Source organism: Urocampus carinirostris, chromosome 16 (genome assembly GCF_059441175.1).
Source record: "Urocampus carinirostris isolate Australia breed hairy pipefish chromosome 16, RoL_Ucar_1.0, whole genome shotgun sequence".
NCBI lineage: Eukaryota > Metazoa > Chordata > Actinopteri > Syngnathiformes > Syngnathidae > Urocampus > Urocampus carinirostris.
The window spans coordinates 28946959-28967891 of NC_142364.1; the positions used below are offsets into that span (position 1 = coordinate 28946959).

The following is a 20933-nucleotide window of genomic DNA, read 5'->3' on the forward strand; positions in this document are numbered from 1 at the left end:
CATTGCTTTACTTACATTGTCACGAACAATCCTCAATCCATCAGAGGCAATTTGTGAAGGTTTGGTATGTTTACATTTTTCTACAGAGTCCAACTAAATACTGGTATGGTGGCACCCTCTCAAGCACAGAGTGCGATGAAATTCTCCTCAAGCAGATATTCTTCCAACCATATACAGTGGGACCTCGCTATTTCGCGGTTCGACGTTCGCGGATTCAGAGCTTCACGGTCTGTAATAGTAAAAAAAAAAAAAAAAAAGAAGATTTTTTTTTTTTTTTTTTTTGAAGGGGCGTCGCTACTTTGCAGATTTTCACTTTTTGCGGGCTTTTTTCCTGGTGTTGTGCCCAAATCCGACTCCCGTACAAAATTCTTCTGCGCTTCCGACAGGCTTGTCGCGGTGTCGTGCGCATCACGCCCGAAAGTACACGCGCCGCGGGTTAGGGGCTCGCTTTTTTATTTTTTTTATTTTTGAAGTGGCGTTGCTACTTAACAGATTTTCAGTTTTTGCAGGTGTTTTTGGTCCCCATTAACTGGGTCTAAAAAATAATAATTAAAAAATTTATTTTTTTTATTTTTTTTTTTTTTTAAGGTGCGCCGCTACTTAGCGGATTTTCACTTATCGCGGGTGGTTTTGGTCCCCATTAACCGCGATAACCGAGGTCTCACTGTATATTGTTACCGTAGTAGGATTTCTGCAGTATTTTTGTAGTATTTATGTTGAAGTCTTTCTGTAGTAGTGGTTTTTTATTCTAGTATTACGGTAGTGTCACGGACCACAATTGGACACAGGACCCAATAGCGCTCGTTTTCTCAGTTTTTATTATTAAAGAGGGCTTGCTTCCACGATCCGATTGCTGACGGACAAGGGGGAAGTGGCACTTCCGTGTCTAGCGAGGAATTACTAGTCGTTGGCCTGGACTAGAGAGCAAATGCGGTGTCAGGTTCGGAAACGAGGTCGGCAACTAAGATCAGGCAGAAAAAGGCAGGGCAGGAACAGAGTCGGACAAATTGGCTTACTGAGCTGGTGGCAACAGTTTGCATAACGATCTGACGGCTTCCTCTTGGAAGCCAGGGGTTTAAAAAGAGAGCATCAGCCAATCAGCTGTCCAGGCTGTTGGCGCCAATCAAGCAGTTGCAGGTGCTCTCAATCGGTAATCATGACAGTAGTAGTGTAATAGTAGTATTTTGTAGTATTTTTGAGGTATTTCTGTCATATTTCTGTAGTGATATTTCTGTAGTAGTCTTTTGTGTTCTAGTAATAAACGGGTAGTGTTTTGTAATATTTGAGTAGTACAGTATTCTTTTCCCTTCAGAATAAAAGGCAAAATCATTATTTTCAAGCCCTAAATTTAATAGTTAGTTCGAGACCGGGTGTAAACATATGTTGTCCTGGAGAGGGATAGGCCGCCATCAGGCTGTACTTGCTAAAGTCACACCACAAAAAAATTGGGTCCCTAGGACCTTGCTGGTTAAGGATCCAACTAATCAACCAGGCATTTCCTTGTATTTTCTTTATTATTTCTGTAGTAGTATTTATTTAGTATTACTATACTCTTTGTAGTATATCTGGAGTAGTACGTTTGTATTATTTCCATAGTAGTAGTGTTTCTGGAGTATTACTGTCTTTATATTTTGTAGTATTACTGTAGTCATATTTTGGTAGTATTTATGTATTTGCATTTCTGTTTTTTGAGTTATTTCTGCAGCAGTATTTCTGTAGTAGTGATTTTGTATTATAGGGTCATGGTAGTAGTGTTTTTTTAATATACAGTATATGTTTTTGTAATATTTCTTTTTTCTTTTCAGAATAAAAGCCAAATATTTAGGTCCCTCTTATCAAGCTTTAAATTTTATATTTTGTTTTGTAGTCTTTTCTAGTATTTTTGTAGTATTTATATAGTCATACTTTTGTAGTAGACACACAAGAGGGCACTGGGGACAAAGCTGGCACCCAAAAATAACAGAACATTATTTTTTTTAGTAGCACTTTATTTACTATTACATATTCTCATGATATTTTTACCCTTTTCGTCCAGCAGGCCATAATTAAAAGCCTGACAGGCAGTTTATGGTCCGTGGGCCATTACTACACTAGAGCCTGTATATCATTTAGATTGCTTTGTTATCATGATCTACTTTTGAATACTAATTCATTCTGTTGAAGATGAAATTTAGTTTATTTACACTATTATATTTAATATGTCCATAAGTGGGAACATTTGAAAATTGATAGAAGATGAATGATTGCAGAGACGTCAAAAAAACTTGCTCCCAACGTGGGGGAAAAATATCAGAGGAAGACATCATCAAGCTTGGTGCTTCATCAATTAGTTAGTTGGGAAAAAAAACGTGACAATGGAAGGAGGGGGGAATGCCTAGGCCTACTTCTTCATCAAGTTATTTTTTGCAGACATGTTATCTATTAACCAAAAACTCAAAGGTGCCGGGGTAATGGTGGGGGGCCTCTGTGTTCTGTTTGGACTCTTCCCTTGACATGATTTTTTCATGTCCTCTGGAGTGCAATTCTTTTAATCATAACATTTGATTTAACCTATTGATTTCCTCTCGGCCGGGCGAGCGAGAATAGGCGATAAGGTTGCAATCTGTGACTGTTTTCAACTTCTGATCAAAGGGTTGCATGAGAAGGAGAAGAAAAGGAGTATTAATAATTCACGGCGACTACACACGGCGGAATGAGAAATGACAGCAGATTAGTGGAGTTTATTAACGTGAACAAAGGCACTTGCAGAGATGCTCGAGATTTACTGTGATTAATATTATTACAAAAAAATCAATGACGTGATAAAAATGTCATCTGCTTGTGTGGATGTTCTATATATGACTCTTTGTGTAATTGTTTGTAATAAATGCTTGCTCAATATCTTATATCATTCACTGAACAATTGTTTTTCTCAATTATCCTCTGATTTAAACTTTCAACCATTCGTTTATATCAAATGTCTGGAACTCAGGATGATAGTTTGAGGTAGACTACAAACTATGGAGACTCAAAATGACCAAACCGTATCATATTACTTTTAAAAAGAATATAAAAAAGAAAACAAAAAAGAAAAAAAGCACGAAAAGAAGAAAGAAAAAATTGGTAAAAAGAAACTAAACGGAAATAAAAATGAAAGAGACAAGGGAAGAAAAGAGAAAAAAAGGGGGGAAATACAAATTTGGAATTTGGAATGGGACAATTTCTTAAATTTAATCCGTGAAGGGTCAACAAGAGATGGTTTATTCAAAGTTGTCTGCCCAAATTCCCACTGCAGCACCTTGTTTATAAGAACAAGATATAAATCTTATCATTTATTCTCACATTTATTGGGGAATTAAGCAAAACCGAACGGGGAAACATTTCTCTTCAACATGGACCATCCATATTCATTTATGAACATTCCTATAGCTATGTCACGATAAACATTTCTTTTAAAAATGAAACTAAACCAACTGACAAAAAAAAATTCCATCACAATCATATGTCAATAAAATAAAATAAAAAAAGGTATGCACAGAAACGGATGCACATTCGAAAATGAGAAAGCAGGAACACATTGGCAATTTAAAAAAAAAAAGGTATTATAAAAATAGTCCCATTTTTGCTTCTTGTCACCACATTGCAGCATTAAACGTAAGACGTGAGAGATCCACTTCACATTGAGTCATTTGAATACATTCAATAAGTGATTGGTGCTGGTTAACACATACAGAAGATTCAATATAACAAAGTATCATCTTCACAATTTCACAAATTGCAGATCGCTTTATATTGTATCTTATTCCATGTCCCTGCATTTCTTGTTAATCCACTTATGTAATATGTTCTTATGCAGCATAAATCTTAAACTATGAAAGGATGACCAGATCAATCAATGGAATATTAATGAAAAAATCTTCCCTCTAACTATCATTTTCCACGTAGTGCATAATGATACCAACAATTGTTTTTCCCCTACCTGACGTCTTGTCCTATTATGCAATTTAACTGGACTAATGTCGAGTGATGTGCAGTGAGCGGAAGCGCATGTGACTGTGCCTCACCTGTAATAATGGAAATATAAATGAAGGATTTATGAAATGGTCATGTTTATTCAGTCTTACAATACAATTTTTGTATTCGATTTTACCATGTTGATGAATTCTAACATTATACGATAAATATTATGAATACAATTACTATATATCGTATTACCGTGCTGAGTATCTGCAGATTCAGACTGAGACTTGCAATTCTTGTACCTCATGGCAGAGGGCGGCACCGTAACCAAGCATTCTTATTCGGCGCACATTATTGTCATGATTACTCACTACACTCACCTATGCCCGCTCGTTTGGCACCAGGTGCTTTCACTCGCCTGTTGTCATTCCGTCAGCGAACCTCTGTTTTCACAGGGCAAGCATTTTTGACTCAGACTCCCGTCGGTTCCATTTTGTCACCTGTCTTCCACGTTCCCCGTTTGTCACGACACGTTTTTTGACCCCGACCACGTTTTGATCTTCCGTCTCGGCTCCTGACCTGTTCCGGACGCCGACCACGTTCCGATCTCCCGTCCCGGGTAACAACAGTTTAACTACACTACAATCTCCCGCTCCGGAAGATCCACATTCGGAACACGCTCCGATCCTGTAAGTAGCTTGCTTTTCGCGCCCAGCGAGCCCCGAATCGCTGGCGCTGACTTTCCTCTACATTTCAATAAACTTGTGAGTAAACATTACGCGATTGGGTCTACCATTTGTGCTGGTTCTGACAATTACAGCCCCAAAAAATAGAATTATTGATAGTATTAGCAAGCTAACAACAATTCAAGCCATCAATAACGGAGGATTACCAACTATCGATTTATGCTTTTATTCAAAAGGACCTAATTTATAAGTTAAGGTAAAACAATACAACTTTTTGTAAATGCTAAAGTTTCCATTTTGCTTTCTTGCTCTGCCAATCAAATGATGAATACAATGTAGGTTCACTCACTTGAAAATTCTGACTGTGCCTCACTGGACACATCACCGCTAATGCCCAAAACATCCTAAAAAAAACATTATGCTTACAAGTGATAATACACATTGGGCAACCAAATTCCAACAGAAAAACCTTAGGGGTGAAAAATGATTAAATAGTACACACAGTAAGAGAGCTAAATGTGAACCAATATATCTTTTAATAGTAGAATAGCCTTTTTTTTATGTATTGTTTTCCGTTTTGGCCTACAAAGGTCTTTCCTCATTGAAACGAAAGGAAATTATATAAATCTTTCGAGTTTCCCCCCCAAAAATATTGTCCTGTGCTGAAAGAAGGGAAATAGCTCATTATAAAATTGTTTGTTATTAAATACCATTAACATTTTTAAATACAATCTGAAAAAAAATACGAATTATTAAGGATTCACTGGCCATCTAAGGCAGCAGCATTCAGCAATGAAACTCAAATGAAGTAAAATGCCGTTACTGTATTTTTCAGTATTTTTTCCCCCCAAAGATTGGCTACTTCAGAAACTTTTGTGAACATTTTTTTGCAGACTATGTTGTACTTAAAGGTCGCATAGCAGCGTTTGTTTTACGTCAAACTCACCTAGTGGTCAAATTGTAAATTTCCATCCTCCTTTTGAGCATTTAAAGATTCATTAATAACTTGTGTTAGCTCTATTATTACCTAAGTCACAAAAATGTTACTACAGCACGACTTGTGTGTCTTTTTTTCTACCAAATTATTCGTTTTGGGCTGAATGCAGAGTGTAATGTTATGTTTTGTTGTCAGGATAATACAATACACAACTCATAAAACAAAGTGTAGTGCACTTTTGCCGAGTAAAATCAATATATACCTAAGTATTATTCATTATCTACACTTATATGCGATGTGTTAGCGTTTTCACGGCGCAAATTATTATCCTATCTTAGATTGCATGACGTTATGCTGAAGTTCCCTTCCTGGTGCGCAATATTGCTGCAGTAACCCTGGATTATTGCAGGGGGTACCATCTGGTAGTCCACCGTCCCATCAAGGCATTCAGGTACTGCATTGCTAAATACAATTACACGTTTGCAGGAAAGACCTCTCCAAAGGTCCTCTTAAAGTGACCAAAACCAACCCTTTTTCCCATTTATTTCTGCTTAGTGGATGTAAAAGCTATGGGTGCCTCGATCCCATGTAGATATCGGATGCTGTTCGTATAGTAGCTAAAAACGAAGTATCGGATTTAATCAGATATCATACAAAATCTTCTTATTTAGCGCTCATATACATTAGCTTAATGCATGTTTAATACATAAGCTGAAATATAGGGGACAGAAAATAAAATATGGGTTGATGACGTAAACTAGAATCGACGCCTTATTTGGGTTTGAAAAAAAAAAATCACTCTAACGGATTTCCTGTATAATGCTTTCTGGTGATGGATCGGAAATTACAGTATCAGACTTTGTTCTGCGATATCCATACTATATCATGAGTAAGAAAATGGTGTCAAGACGGTGGTAGTGACATAAGAATATGATATGCACGCTTAAGATTTGACTATGGAATGTGGATATTCTTTCCTTGATTTTTAATGAAAATATTTGTAAAAGTTTCGTTGAAGCACGCCATTGGTATTTTTAAGAAGTGGCCCAAGATCCACTTTTTGATAATTGATCATTTTATTTAGTTTAATAGTTTTTACTTCCGAGCTTTTACTGTAATATGTTTCACTTTCTATTTCACATTTTTTTGTTTTAGTTTTTATGTTTAATGCAGAGGTTTACCGCACTGTCTGCTGCCAGTGAATAAGCCTCCCTCAGGTCCTTTTCCTCACATGGTTAGTCTGTGCCCTGCCATAATTGTATGTAATTACTTATTTGATGTATTTATTTCTTCATATTAATTTTATTTTTATTTTATCTTAGCATTTTGGGTTTTTAATTTTGGGGAAAAGGATTTGATTTTTTTTTATTGTTGTTAATTGTGTTTTTATACAGCACTTTGAGGTAATTCATTGCGAGCTTGCGATTCAGCAGCAGAGCCATCACTATTATAAAGGACTCTTCCCAGCCCGGCCATCACCTCGTTGACCTGTTGCTGGTAGGCGCTATGGGTCCCTTAAAACAAGGACAAACAGGCCCAGGGCCATCACCACCCTAAACAAGCACACAAAACTGTAAAAACATATCTTATTCAGGGATTTGTTTTGTTGCTAAATGTTGTTGCACTTCTTTTCATTGTACTATTGTTACGATGCACTATTCCTTTTAATTACTATTATTATAACTTCGCCAGTCTCTAAGCACGACGTTGTAAATAATTTTGCCTATTTATCCTGACAGTCGTTTATTATTTTTTTCTCTTTAATGCTCTTTACACACGTTTACCCTGGAATGCCATGTTTAATCTTGTTGCATAACGTTGATATCAATGACGATAAAGACAATTCCATGAAAAGTGCAATACAAATCAATTTGATTTGATTTGATTACATTAGGTACCACAGTCCTACCAAGTCCCCTTTTCTAAGGCTTCAGCAAAAAGCCTTCAAAGCTTGATGAAGAAAGACTTGGTAATCAGACTAAATTGGCGCAAGAGTCAATAGCAACTTATCGCCCAAACCGTGCCGTTGCGAAAACTGTGTTTGTAAGCCCTTGTCCGACTGGTACTTTTGTGACTTGGGGCCGCCAATTCTCCAGCGGGCCGGACAATTGAAATCCCACCTGCGGTTTTCCGTCTATGCGCAGTGGGAGAGGCTGAGCTTCAGCAGTCCCTCTGTGTGCATCTTGTAGAGGAGTTTGAACTCAGCAGGCAACTGATGGGATTCCTGCCACTTGGTGGTGAACTTGGTGCCCTTTTTGTCGAAGTAGTGATAAGGCAGCTCCTTGCCCGTGTTGGGGTCCCAGCCGAACGGCCAAAAGCCATAGAGGTGGATCTGGTCGCACATGGAAGACGCAAGCGTGTACATCAGGATGCCGGTGCTCAAACGCTTAGGCGACAGCTGTTTGGTTTTCCAGTAGCTAGTGAGAGGTTAAAAATAAAGGGGAAAGCTCTTTAGATATAATTGCGAAGAGTCCGGATTACAAGGAGCTACTTCTATGATATATTCTAAACACCGCATCTTAAAATACAGTGAGTTATTTTCCTTTTGTGGGGGGCCTGAGGAAAACGGCAAACTGCTCTTTTCTACAACGCATCAGTTTAAATGCAAAACACCGAAGTGATGTTTAAAAACGTGTATGACATAATTTTAGACGAGAGATTAGTACATGTTTTAATTATAACAAGAGCAAGGTTTAACAATATTTTATTGAATATTTAGAACGTACTAGAGGTAAGATCTTTAGCCGAAGCCCGATTTCAGGTTGGGCCTAAAATGTCAATCATTACGTCCGGGTTGGACGAGGCTTCTCTCTCGCTGACTTTGTCTTTCTTTCTTTCTTTTCAAGTTCCACACTGGACTCCAAAGGATGTACTATGGGTGTGGTTTATGGTCCTATTTTCAACCAGTCAAAATAATGGATGGCCTTAAGGTCTTCCAGTGAACTTGTAAAAAAATCTGTCAATGATGGAAAATTGTCGGTTAATGTAGCTCCTGCAGGCACTTAAATATAAAAGATGTACATATTCATACTGTCTTGTTTAACATAGAGTTTGTTCCAAAAGACAGGCTTTAATTCGTTATCATAAATCACCTCTCCTCTTTCCGAATCCTCAAAATGAAGTAAAGAATTTTCAAGTTCGGGCTAGGTCGGGCTTTAGTACCCATACCCATGTTAGGTCAGGCTGAATTTTTTAGAACCGATTTTACTTTCACAACGTACTTGCAATATTTCAACTTTTCCCTCAAAAATCAAAGTCTTAAACTTTTGCATTCAAATTGGACAGTGGAAGTTATTCATCAAAAACGCTTCACTCCCCCATCCGTATTGACGGCATCAATGTCAGGTCACTCATGTATCCTTTAATCCTCGAGAAATATATCAAGTCTATGCAATAGGGCTATTACTGCAACAATCCCCAATGACAAAATAAAGACCACAACCACGTCTGTGTTACAATCTGACACTATTCTCCACTGTATGGCTGCCCTGGCGCTGGATTCAAAATATACAGTATGCACACATGCATAGATAATGCCTGTAACTATATTTCTAAAAGTCTGTTTTTCTCTCAAAGAATTAGCAATGAAGCAAAACAATGTAACAAACTACATTATTATAGTCTTCATTCTTTCTTTTTCAGTCTTTCTTTTCAGTAACACGGATTTATCAAAAACCTTGCACGCTGTCACTTGTTGAACTATAATCTATTAACCATCAACGTAAAGTCATGGCAGGCAGGTAAGTCTGTACCTACATATTGTCATGGAAATATTAAATTAAATGGTATTAAATGGTGATATATTTTTTGCTTGCTTACTGTAGTTTCATATATTTGTAAATCTGACTGTGCCTCACCAGACACGAACCTCACCGCACGGTACTGCTAACAATAATCATTTATTGGGGGTCAATCATACTTGTTCATAGGATTATTTGCAGCTAAAGTCGTCTTTCTTCCTTGGCGAGAGAGTCCTAACTCTCGAAACTGGCTTCAACAAAAGGCGCTCAGCAAGCCGTTGAAGTGCAAAAAGCCCGCCTGAGCTGCTTAAACGTGCTAATACGTCCCCAGCAGGTCGATTTAATGGGCTTGCCGAAGATTAGGCTACTGTTAGAGTGGCCATTCTGTTACTACAACACTAAGAAGCAGACCTAAGCCCCTCTCTGCAGTTTCATCTCGGTGCCATACCTTTCACTAAATAGTAGTTTCTTTATAATCTGGATTTGGAGTTTAAATCTCCTTTTTGCCCTCCACACACAAGTACCTGCATTCACTCACACATACTCGGTGTAAACATCTAATGACAGCATGTGGTCTGACATTACATTCATAGCAATGATCATTATATACATTTTTTTCAAGTTTACAAATGTTTTTACACCTACAAACCAAATGCCCCAGCGTTTCCATGCCAATACATTAATTCGGCTACTTGAAGAGATCAGTTGTTGGGAGTTGCAGTACCCAATCTGGCCGCCATCAGGCGATAGAGACCCCACAAAAGCAAACAACAACAAAGAATTTGTTTTGGGGGGATAATTATTCGGGCTGCGTTGACACAAAATCTAGCTAAACACACTCACGGAGTGCTAAAGTACAACTGTAAATTCTCCCCCCAAAAAAATGTTGAGCCGTTTTGGAGCCTATAAGTCACATACAAACACACACACAAAATGGGATTCATAAATAAATGTCTCAGAAATATTGAATATTGTTATGAATTTCTTTATCTTTTGTCATGCAATTGAAAAAACAAAAATGTCACACATAATGGATTTATTGCTAATCAACGGAAATATTAAGTCTTGTTTTTTTTAATGTGGCTGATAATGGCAAAAACTAAAATATCCCATGTCAAAATTTTAAAATATCCTGATAAAGTATACTGTTAGGCAACAATTAGCAATATTAAAATAAATAAAGATTTGAAATATTTCAGCTGATTTATAATGAACCCAGAATGTATAGAAATTTAGTTTTTATCGGTATTAAAGAAAATGAATAACTTTATCACAACAGCCAAAACAGTCCTGCACATATATTTCTTAAAATCATAGTTTTATCATGCAGTTTGGTTATTGTCGTTGTAATGTAATATTTCTATTTTTTCATGACACAGTTTTTCACATGCACAAGATATTAAAAAAAAAGAAAATAATTTTGATTATTATTAGTTGTGTCCTTTTTCAAAGTATGAGTATGATCTAAGCCTTTTTTTCTAACTTTTTGAATGCACAAATAAATAGCCCATTGCATCAGGGGGAAAAACTAAACATTTTAAAAATATAAAATGTCTTCCGAGGCATGATGTAAAAATGCAAACCGCAAAATAAACTCATTTTGATCATTTATTTAGTTTTGGTTTGTCTGTTTGTTTGATTGTTTATCGTGTTTTAATGTGTTTATAAAATAGTTTACTTAGTTTTCAGAGCGGATTCATTTGTTTTTCATGGTTTACTTTTTTTCCCTAATGGCATACCGGTGTTTTTTGTTTAGAATGCATGTGTTGTATACCTACAAATAAATGCCATGTGAATAAATGAACACATACATAATTCATGTAATACCTAAAATATGAGATACAATTTTTTTCATCTATCTATTCTATCATTGTGCCATGTATTTTGTCATGGAATTTTTTTGTCGTATTTTGTCGTTGTATTTTGCTGTCGTTCCATTTTGTGGTCATTGAATTTTGTCACAAAAAACGTTTTTCAAATGACGGGCAGGTTCAAACTGGCTGAGCTTTTCACTCATTGGTTGATCATCACTGATCCGCCCAACTCATTTGAAAAACATTTTGATGTGCTATAATCTAACAAAATACGACAGCAATAGGACAAAATACAATGACAATTCACAATGACAAAATACAACAACATTCATGACCAAGTAAATAGGGAAACGAATGACAAAATGCAAAAATAAATGAATGAATAAATGCTTTTTTTTCTTAAATGTAGGTAGTACATGATGTATTGATGGGTTCATTTAGTTGTATGGCATTAGTAGGTATTTATTTAGAGTGTTGGGCATGTTACTTTAAAAAAGTAATTGGTAATAATTACTCACTACTTCATCCAAAAAGTAAAAACAAAAGTTAATAACTGAATTACTGAATTAACTAGTTACCAGGGAAAGTAACTATTTATTTTACTTGAAAAAGAAGTGGTTTACTGTCAAACAATTTAACAATGTTCGAGTATTCGTGATAGAGAAGAACAGACACTTAATTGTGTAATTGAACCTTGTAATATTTATTGCACCTCACCAGCAAAAGTTTGATCCTACACGTGAAGTGCAACAAATATAAACAGCAAACAATGTAATCAAATATAAATCAGCAGTAAACAGCATAAAATGAGTTTAATAGATTATATGGAAAAAAGAATAGGAAAAAACACAATAACAAAAGTAAAAAATAGCGATAAAAGAAGAAAAAATATAAATTTTACATTTTTATACTAACACACTGAAAAACACAGGAAATTAAATTTAAATAATAATAAATCAACAAGAAAAATATACAATACAAACCAGATTTAACGCTTTTTATGCCCAACACAATTCACCAACACAGAATCACCCAAAAATGGATATTGACCAATCATAAGATTGGTCAATAACGTAACGATGTTATTCATAATGGCGTTATTCCCAACACTTTTTCTTTACTTATACATTTATTCCTACTTATGGCATGATTAGTTTTTAGGAGTGAAAAGAGCAGCTTGCCGTTTTCCTCTGAGGTGTGCACACTTGAGGAATTTGTGACTGATAGCAACAATTGTGATTTATCATATAATTTAATTGGAAATCTGTAAACTACTTATTTATATTACTGTTTTAATGTTGTACCTTTAACAAAAAAAGAATAAGCCACACTGTATTTAAAGCCACAATGTTTAAAAAGTAGCATCTTGCAGTCCGAAGTTTACAATATTTTCATATGACTATGTGCATGTCTTACTTGTTGATGTACTGCATGATGTTCCCGGGCCAGGCAAGCTGGACGTTGAGCTGTCCACGATGTTCCACGAAGAAGTCCACCAGCGTCCTGGTCACTGTGGCCGAAGTGTGGAAGAAGAACGCCGGAATCCACAGAATGGCGCCGTCCAGCTTCTTCAAGCTCAGGAAGAAGTTATTCCTGTCCTGCACCGTCAACAAATTGTTATAGTATTTCTCTAAGATGCTGGGGTTAAAGGTCGTCATGTTTGTACGCCGCCCGACATCTTTTTTGAAGACCTCCGTTGGCGCAAAGTTGCAGCGGAAGACAAAGTCAAACTTCTCGATCTGATCACCGCAACGCGAGCCGGTCAGGATGCCGCTGTTGCCGACCACGGCGCAGACGTTGTAGTGTTTGTTGAGAACGGGCGAGACCTCGGGAAGGAGGGAGCGGAAGTTTTCTCCGATGGAGTAGACGTACTTGTGGCTGGAGTAGGCGTAGTGCATCAGCTGCCCGTTGCGGACTATGCTTCGCCTCAACGTGAAATTGTGAGGTATGTCGATGTATTGAGAGATTTCCTTCCTGAAATAATAGAAGATTGTTTAATTGAAATAATCACTTCACTTCTCTATGGAGGACCAAGCCTACCATATGTCCTATCATTAGTAGAATGTTTTTTATAAATATAGAAAGGAAGGCTTTTGACTACGATAAGAAATATGATCATATCACCCCACTTTCAGCTGACCTGTACAGGCTCTCTGTCCCTTAATATGTGACTTTAAGGTTCCGTTATTCGCATGGACTTTCTGGTTTAGTCGTGCCCTGTGTACCTGCTCAGAGCGACCGCTCGGAAAATGATGGAATAATTGTGACTCCAAGAGCCATGAAGAAATCCACTGGCTGAAAAGCGTTCTCCATTCAGGCCCCGGTACTGTAATATATTCTGAAACCCGACATAAAATCTGCAACCTCAGTGGAAGTGTTTAAATCTAGACTTAAGACAAACTTGTATACTATATCATTAGATTAATGTAGACCTCATACTTTTGTCTTCCTGTCTTTTCCTGCTGCTTGGCTGTTGGCTGAGTGAGGGAGATATATTGAATAAACATGCAATATTTTTCAATATTTAGAATAAACCATAAAACTGTGTTTTCTTAAAATCATTTTTTAGTTATTTTGGATGCATATTTAGCAAAATAGGAAATTTGATGCTTCAAAAGAACTAAATATTTTTCAAACGGAATTAGAACATAAAAAAATCACGAAATGCTGAACATACCTCAGTTGAATAAAAGCTGTGCTGTTGTACCTCCATCTAGAAGAATTCTTCAGGTCTTCGCTAAGAGCATTCGTCAGTGGTGTGAATGCTGGATCCAAATATTTCAATGCCAACTGGGAACTATACAGGAACATAGGGTCCATCAGCTGCGATATTAAACTGGGTTTAGGTACTTTAAAGTACAGTAAATGGTTTCAAATTGTTTTGTATTTATCTTTATTGTCTGTATTTAAATTGTTATTATCCACACATTTAAATAATTCTCGTTGTTTAGTTGTAAGTTTTATTCATATTTTCAGCACTTATTTATTTTAGTATCTGGCTATTTAAAAGCCGTTTTATGGGATCTTCATATATGAGACGCAGGGATTTATGTAATTATATGCGGTAGTTTTTTGTTCCAAAAACACTTGGCTAAAACAGAACGTCTCATAAGAATACACAGAATAACCTCAATGTACCAAGAGAGTAATATAATAACAAAAACCTGGACCGATGAATCAGTACATCAAAATATAAAAATTGCAATGTGTGTTGTCACATTGGACCGCTCAGATATAAGAAGACCTGAGCTGTGACTGTCCTTGCTAGGTACCTTCCTATCTAAGGGCCCGGTCACACAGCCGTTTGCGTCTGTATCGCGGGTAAAATTTTGCGATTTTTTTTTTGCCCGTGGTTGCCTGCGGTAGAAAATGCGCAAAATTGGCCAACCCGCTGTTCATAAGTGGTATGCCCGCAAAACAGACGTCGGCGACTGCTCCGCTTCCTCATCGCATCAGTTCCACGTCATTATGGTATAAAAGCTGCCGAGCCGGGCTGTAGAAATCATAACCGCTCAAGACACAGTCCCGTGAAGATAAAGATTTCAAGCTATGGCACCGAAGAAGAAGCCAATATGTTATTTTTGTAATAGTTTTTCTTTTTTATTTTATTAACTTGTTATGAAATGAAATGAAATGTCAAGAAATAAAAATGGATTAAAACGAGGTCACTACGGTGACGGGGATCCATGTTCACCCCTTGACGTCTCGAGCACAACTGTGTGCTCGGCAAATCGCGCTGAATATACGCGGAGAAAGGCATTTGACCGTCACACGCGTTACACACGCTAATTCACGTGATAACGCCGCGATACAGGCGTAGAACAAAAGTGCTATGACCGTGCTCCACCCGCGATTACCCGCTAAAATTCCGCGTCCTACCCGCGTGTAACCACGCCCTGGCCGCGGCCGTAGCACGTCGTTCCGCGTCCGTACCGCGTCATATCCGCATGTGTACCACGTGTGCCGCCCGCGGTTGCCCGTGTTCTAAAGTTTTGAGCAGCGCAAAACTTTTTCGCGTGGCCAACCGCGTGTGAATTTCTTGCCGCGTGTAAAGCACGGCTGTATCTCGTCTGTATCGCGATCTCAAAGCGTCCAACAGCGTCTGCTTCACGGGCAGAAATTTCTGGTCGTGATTCTGCCGCGATACAGACGCAAACGGCTGTGTGACCGGGCCCTAAAAGCACTCTGGCACACTTTATCCATTTTGAATCATTTAAGACTCCCACTGGGTCACACTAGGGCACAGTGGGGAGACTGAATAGTGCCCACTTGCATTGGCGGGCAGCCAAGACAGAGTAAGACTGGAACCTGTTTTAAATAAAACAGACTTATTTCTCGTCATGCCAAAAAAGGCTTCACAGCTGTGTATTCAATCTTTCTGGCATCTAGTACCTAGTTAGATGAGGATATGCCTTCTCATGAGATAAAAGAACCGGGCGGAGGTTTAAGCCGTATCTTACAGTGTCACTGGGTTCACCATCAAAGTGTGTAATTGTACTCACTTGAATTCAGGTTTGCGAGGTGGTCTCTCGCTGCAGAAGGATTGGGAAACAGAGACACAGAAAAATAAGTTAGACTCATGCAGCATTTTTTCCTCAAGATCTAATGCTAAGCATTCAAACAAATGAGTATCAACAAATTGTTACCATGAGTAGCAGAAAACCAGTTGCAAAAATAGCTCTCTGTCCCCTTGGTTCTTTGCTAGTTTGTTGCTGAACGCAGAACTGACCTCTCGGACTACTACTTTTGGACTACGCTGCTCAGACTCAAAGGATCTTCGAACCTCTCACCTGTCTATTTAGTTACAAATGTTTGCCTCTGGTGCTCTGATCAATGTTTCCTCGCTGCCTGACTTTCCATGTGATGAACACTGCCCTATCAAAAGGACAACTCTTTTATTGAACTAATATTTGCTTCTTCGTTGTGCGTTGTGCAATATAATTTTTTACATGTACAGCACATAATTTTCTCTCCAAAACCTACAGATTAGTCCTGAAAATGTGTTGTCTTGAGCACTACAGAAAACCCCTCAAACTTTATCCAACCACCCATCACAAAAAACAGAATGTCACTACTTCTTGGGAAATGGGCAATATGGCAACAGGAAATGTGAGCGTTTGTTCAACATCCACCAAAAGGACAATCGAGTCAAACTCACTCAAAGCATAACCTTGCGCCATCGTGACAACTGAGCCTGAAGGAAAATGATTACAGCAGGGGGGAAATGAATGGAGCGCTTGTGCTGTAAATCAGAGTCAAGGGCAGTTTGCTGACTTCCAGAACCTTTGCTAGCTTCACTGCTCTTTAGCATCACACACAGAGAATCCCCATGGAGGCACGCACTAAAAACTCCACACAGAAATAGCAATCCTTCTGCAGGAAGTTGTCAAATTATTTTGTGAAGAAGATCAGGATGATTAAGGGGGATGTGCATCATCAAAATCCCATATATGAGATTATATGACGGATGTTTTCCTTTGAGCTAAGCCATACAAACCATTGGGAATAATCTAGTGTATTGGTGTGAATATGATTAAAATAGACCTGATAATTATAAGATTAAATATATGCTCATCACAATGCGCATAGACTATACTGTATACAGTGACGTGCAGTCAGGGGAGGTAGGTGAGGCTGTGCCTCAACTGTCATCATGAATATGTAAAAATATTTATTTAACAGTGATATTTGTTCAGTGTTAGTTTATTCTCATATAAACTTATAAACTATTTGTTTTGTTTTTTTATTGCTGAACATTAACGTTGTATTATGAACATTATTAATACGATTAGAATGTAACCTTTTATTGTGCTGGGCATCTGCAGATGCAGAGTGAGTCATGCAATTCTCTAGCCTCATGGCAGAGGGCGATAGTGAGGCCAATGATTCTGATTTGACGTATACCTCACCCACAAAGAACAGAATTAGTGAAGTATTAGCAGGCTAACAGCAAGTCAAGCCATCTTGTAATTGTTTTTTCTCATTGCATGGACTTTTTTTTCATAATGGAATATTACTTATCTGTTGATGCTTCTATTCAAAAAGAGAAGTACATAGAGTTTATTTATAAGTTAAGGATACACAATAAAAGGTATCCCTGGTCACAGTTTTTATATTGCTTTCTTGCTCTTTCAATCAAATGATATAAAGATTTAGGTTAATTAATTAATTAAATTATTGTTCAATACCACTTTTTTCCCAGCTCAATAATGATATTCAAACTTTTCAGTTGTAATTGAAAACAATGCTATATACTGATACGACCAGGACATAAAATGTCCAATATTTTAATTAATACCTTGAAATTCTCATAAACATGAAACAGACTGGGGTAATCATGTGGCGCGCTGGAATGTGCTTCCTGATTGGTTAATGCTCCCTTTTTAAACGCGTTACGCGGAGAACTCTTTGTCGGAGGATTACTTTTTACCCCGTTTGACTCGCCTGATTTTCCTGTGTCTTTTTACTTGTTTACCTGATTCTGCATGCCTCCGATCCGACCTGCTTCCGTTCCACGCTACGATCTTCTCTTCAGTCCCGGTAAACTCGACCTGCTTCCGTCCCACGCTACGATTGGCTACGTGTCCCGAAGCTGTCTTCACGGCGTTGCTGCTGACGTTCGACGGTCATCGCGTCTCCCGCTAACCCTGTACGCTTCCCCAAATAAAAGACTTGTAACGAACGCTCTGGGGTCTCCTGCTCTGTTCTGGTCCTCCCTGACACGTACGTTTTGTGATTTAGGTTTCCCGTTTGCTTTTGTTGATATTTTGGTGATGAGACTAGTCCTATGACCTGAGGCTTGGGCACCTTCTCCAGGATTTGGAGTTCACAGGTTCGAGCCTTGGCCAGGTCATACCTAAGACTTACAACATTGGTACCCATTGACTCCCTGCTTGGCACTTGGCATTAGGGGTTGGAATTGGAGGATTTGATTATGTAATGACTAGTAAAATTCAGAAAGCAATAATCATATTTTGTTCTTGTTTGCTTCTTCTATAGGGGCCCTGGTTGGCTGCTTTTACCAGTTTTTGCTACCCGCTTGTTATCTTAAATCCTGTTGTGTGTTTTGCCATTTTGGTCAGCAAAGTTTATCAATGAATTTCTCATTGCCCAAATACGGTAGTAGGGATAGGAATAGACCTTTAAATATGTTTGCTTTTCTGATCGTATCCACCATATTTTACGGGTTATATGGCGCACTTTCTCATTTCTGGCCAATTTGGGATTTGCAAATGCTCGTTATAGTCTGGAAAATACAGTATTTGAACCTTAAAGGTAATGACTTAACACTTACTTGTGACTTGAACATTTGTTACCTGACCCTAATCAATTCACATTTAATGGTGACTATAACATAATGAAAAACAGTGACTGCAGCTGGGCCCAAGTTAGGGGCTTCACTGGGCCCCTCACCATTGACCACCGTGCTTAATAAATTAGCATCTGCAGTAGCAACTGCTAAGAATGCAATGACGCAAATAAAAAACGCACAAAAAAAGCAATCACATCCTTGCCACAACTCACTGATACCCTGCGTGGAACATATACATCCTTGGTCCCCCGTTGGGTCCATATCGAGGGCTTCCGAGGAGGAAGTCCTTCTTAATGGACACGTAGCTGATGAGAGAGAGGATGAGCAGCGCCACGCTGAACATGACGAGCCCCAGGGCGCTAGCGATGCGCACCATCCTGCCTCCCCGTCAGCGGGTGGCCAAGATCAGCACCAGGATGCGGCCGAGGCGGGTCCGGAGCGGGGGAGACGCGGACATCAAAAACATAGCTGCGACAGAAGATGTGGGGGGGATGGGGATGTTAGCGACAAGGACGTTGCAGGAGAAGCGGAGTGGCACGATTTCATAAGCTAAACGGAAGAAGAGAATGCGGCATCGCAGATCCAGGGAGAAGTGGGTTGAATTGAGGGCTGCAATGTCCCCTCAGAAGCATCTTCACTGTCTCTTTCCATTCCTCATCCCCGTTGTTAATTAAGCCGGCGTTAGCTTGAAGTGATGCGGATGTATTGCTCTACAGCAGCATCCTTAAGCTAGGCGGAGCTCTGTCTTCTGCGCGGTAGAGATGCAAGAACACACATTCAGCACTGGACACTACATTAGGAACAGCTGATGCTTGAGATATTCTGCGTTTTTATCAAGTAAAAATAAAATTATTACAGGTGGCAAAAGTAGCATTTGTAACAAAAGAAATGTGCACGAAAGTACATTTGAAAACAATTTTTTGTTGTAATTTGACTATTAAAACAAGAATGCCTGACTCATTTTTGAAGGCCTACTGAAAATGTAGTTTTGGAGGCTTATCGGCATTGGAAATAAAAATAATTCAAAACCCTAATCTTTAATTTAAAAAAAAACACGTGTTTTGAGCTTTTACCAGTGTTTAGTAAACAACAGTTGAGCATTGCTAAGTTTCTTAAAAATATTCATTTCCATTTCTCATCACACTGATTCACTATGCCTACTTGCCATAAGGGTCCGCAAACACACATTCATTTGCCAGAAAAGGGAAGCAACACTATGAAGAAGGGCTTCCTCGATTTGTGGGCAAATATCTGATCAAAGCCACTCCTGCCATCTAATTTGATTTATCATAATGAAATCAATCCTGGAAGCAGAGGTCCAGAGTTTGATTCCAGCTACTGCGGCTTACCTGTGCATAGTTTGCATCTTCTCCCTGTGGCTGCATGGGTTTCCTCTGGACACTTCAGTTTCCTTCCATATTCCAAAAAACATGTATGTCAGTTTGATTGGCAAGACCAAATTGTCCGTTGGTGTGAATGAGCGAGTGAGTTCTATGACTGTCTGTCAACCGGTTCAGGGTGTCCCCTGCCCACTGCACTAAGATAGCTGGGATGGGCTCCAGCAGCCTCCATGAACCTAGTGAGGATAAGCGGCACAGAATGGATGGATGGATGGATGGATAGAAAAAATACATAAAAAAATATTTCTACAATGCCTCTGAAAACGTATTCATACGTTATGGCATTGAATGAATTAAGTATTGTTAAAGGTTTTTCCAAATTCTAAAAAATCAAATTCCAGAACTGTGACGTCATGTGAAGAACACCCACACCTAAACAAGCCATTCATCATATTGGTTTACGTATCAATTAGATGAAGAGGTAACGAGTGTTTTAAGCCATGTTTTGGTAACTTTGTGGGGAATGCCTAGGCATTGTGTCGCAGTTGGATGCAGTAACAGTAAAACAAAGGGCGAGAAACCAAAAATGGGATAACTGGCACAAATAACACACAGAGAGCTAACAGGGGCCAACCTGGACCGATCAAGGAAAGGCCGGCCAAAAAACATGCAGTAAGAAGCCAGGCTAACCGGGAACCATAAGTGGCTACAGTGACAAACATAAACCCGGCTGGGAATAAGCCAGTGGACAAGCTAGCCGGCCACACAACACAGTGTGCAGCTAACCTCTGATGCTAATGCGAAGCTAACCGGACAATATTATGCCAAACGTGACACACAAAATGAAAACACAAACAAAAATCTAAAAGGGGGCGAAGGCAAAGAAGGAAAGCACGCCTTAATGGCGGCATGTGAACTTACCTCACAGCTTTTGGAGGTCGAAGCATGCACCTCGGACAAAACATTCAGAAGTCCCCCGGTGACAAGGTAAGCCTAGTTCCAATTTCTCCAACGGGAAGTGATCAGTATGCAATCGCTGTTCACTACTGCTGGTTGTTTCGGAGCTGGCCTTACATGTTGTAAAATGGGATTCGCCATTTTGAAAGTGATGTGTTCTTTCAATGACGTCACAGCTCTAGGGGAAACAAGCCGAATGGGTGAACTT

General features: G+C 38.7%; 1 protein-coding gene across 1 annotated transcript; it reads right to left on the reverse strand.

Annotated features, from left to right (window-relative positions):
• Positions 1 to 4918: 4918 nt before the first annotated feature.
• Positions 4919 to 19819, reverse strand: st8sia3 (ST8 alpha-N-acetyl-neuraminide alpha-2,8-sialyltransferase 3). Its single transcript, XM_088356286.1, has 6 exons — positions 19778 to 19819; positions 18641 to 19176; positions 15619 to 15648; positions 13794 to 13913; positions 12533 to 13090; positions 4919 to 7979 (listed from the first exon to the last, which is right to left on the reverse strand). The coding sequence occupies exons 2-6, from the start codon at positions 18802 to 18804 to the stop codon at positions 7697 to 7699; spliced, it is 1155 nt and encodes a 384-aa protein (XP_088212412.1). The 5' UTR covers positions 18805 to 19176; positions 19778 to 19819; the 3' UTR covers positions 4919 to 7696.
• Positions 19820 to 20933: the final 1114 nt, after the last annotated feature.

What these genes read in the sequence shown, in the direction of transcription:
- st8sia3 (XM_088356286.1), bottom strand. Translation starts at nt 18,804, where the DNA reads ATGGTGCGCATCGCTAGCGCCCTGGGGCTCGTCATGTTCAGCGTGGCG. An exon ending in CCTCGCAAACCTGAATTCAA is followed by an intron (nt 13,914 to 15,618) that starts GTGAGTACAATT and finishes GTTCCTGTATAG; the next exon opens with TTCCCAGTTGGCATTGAAAT. An exon ending in ACAGCTTTTATTCAACTGAG is followed by an intron (nt 13,091 to 13,793) that starts GTATGTTCAGCA and finishes CTATTATTTCAG; the next exon opens with GAAGGAAATCTCTCAATACA.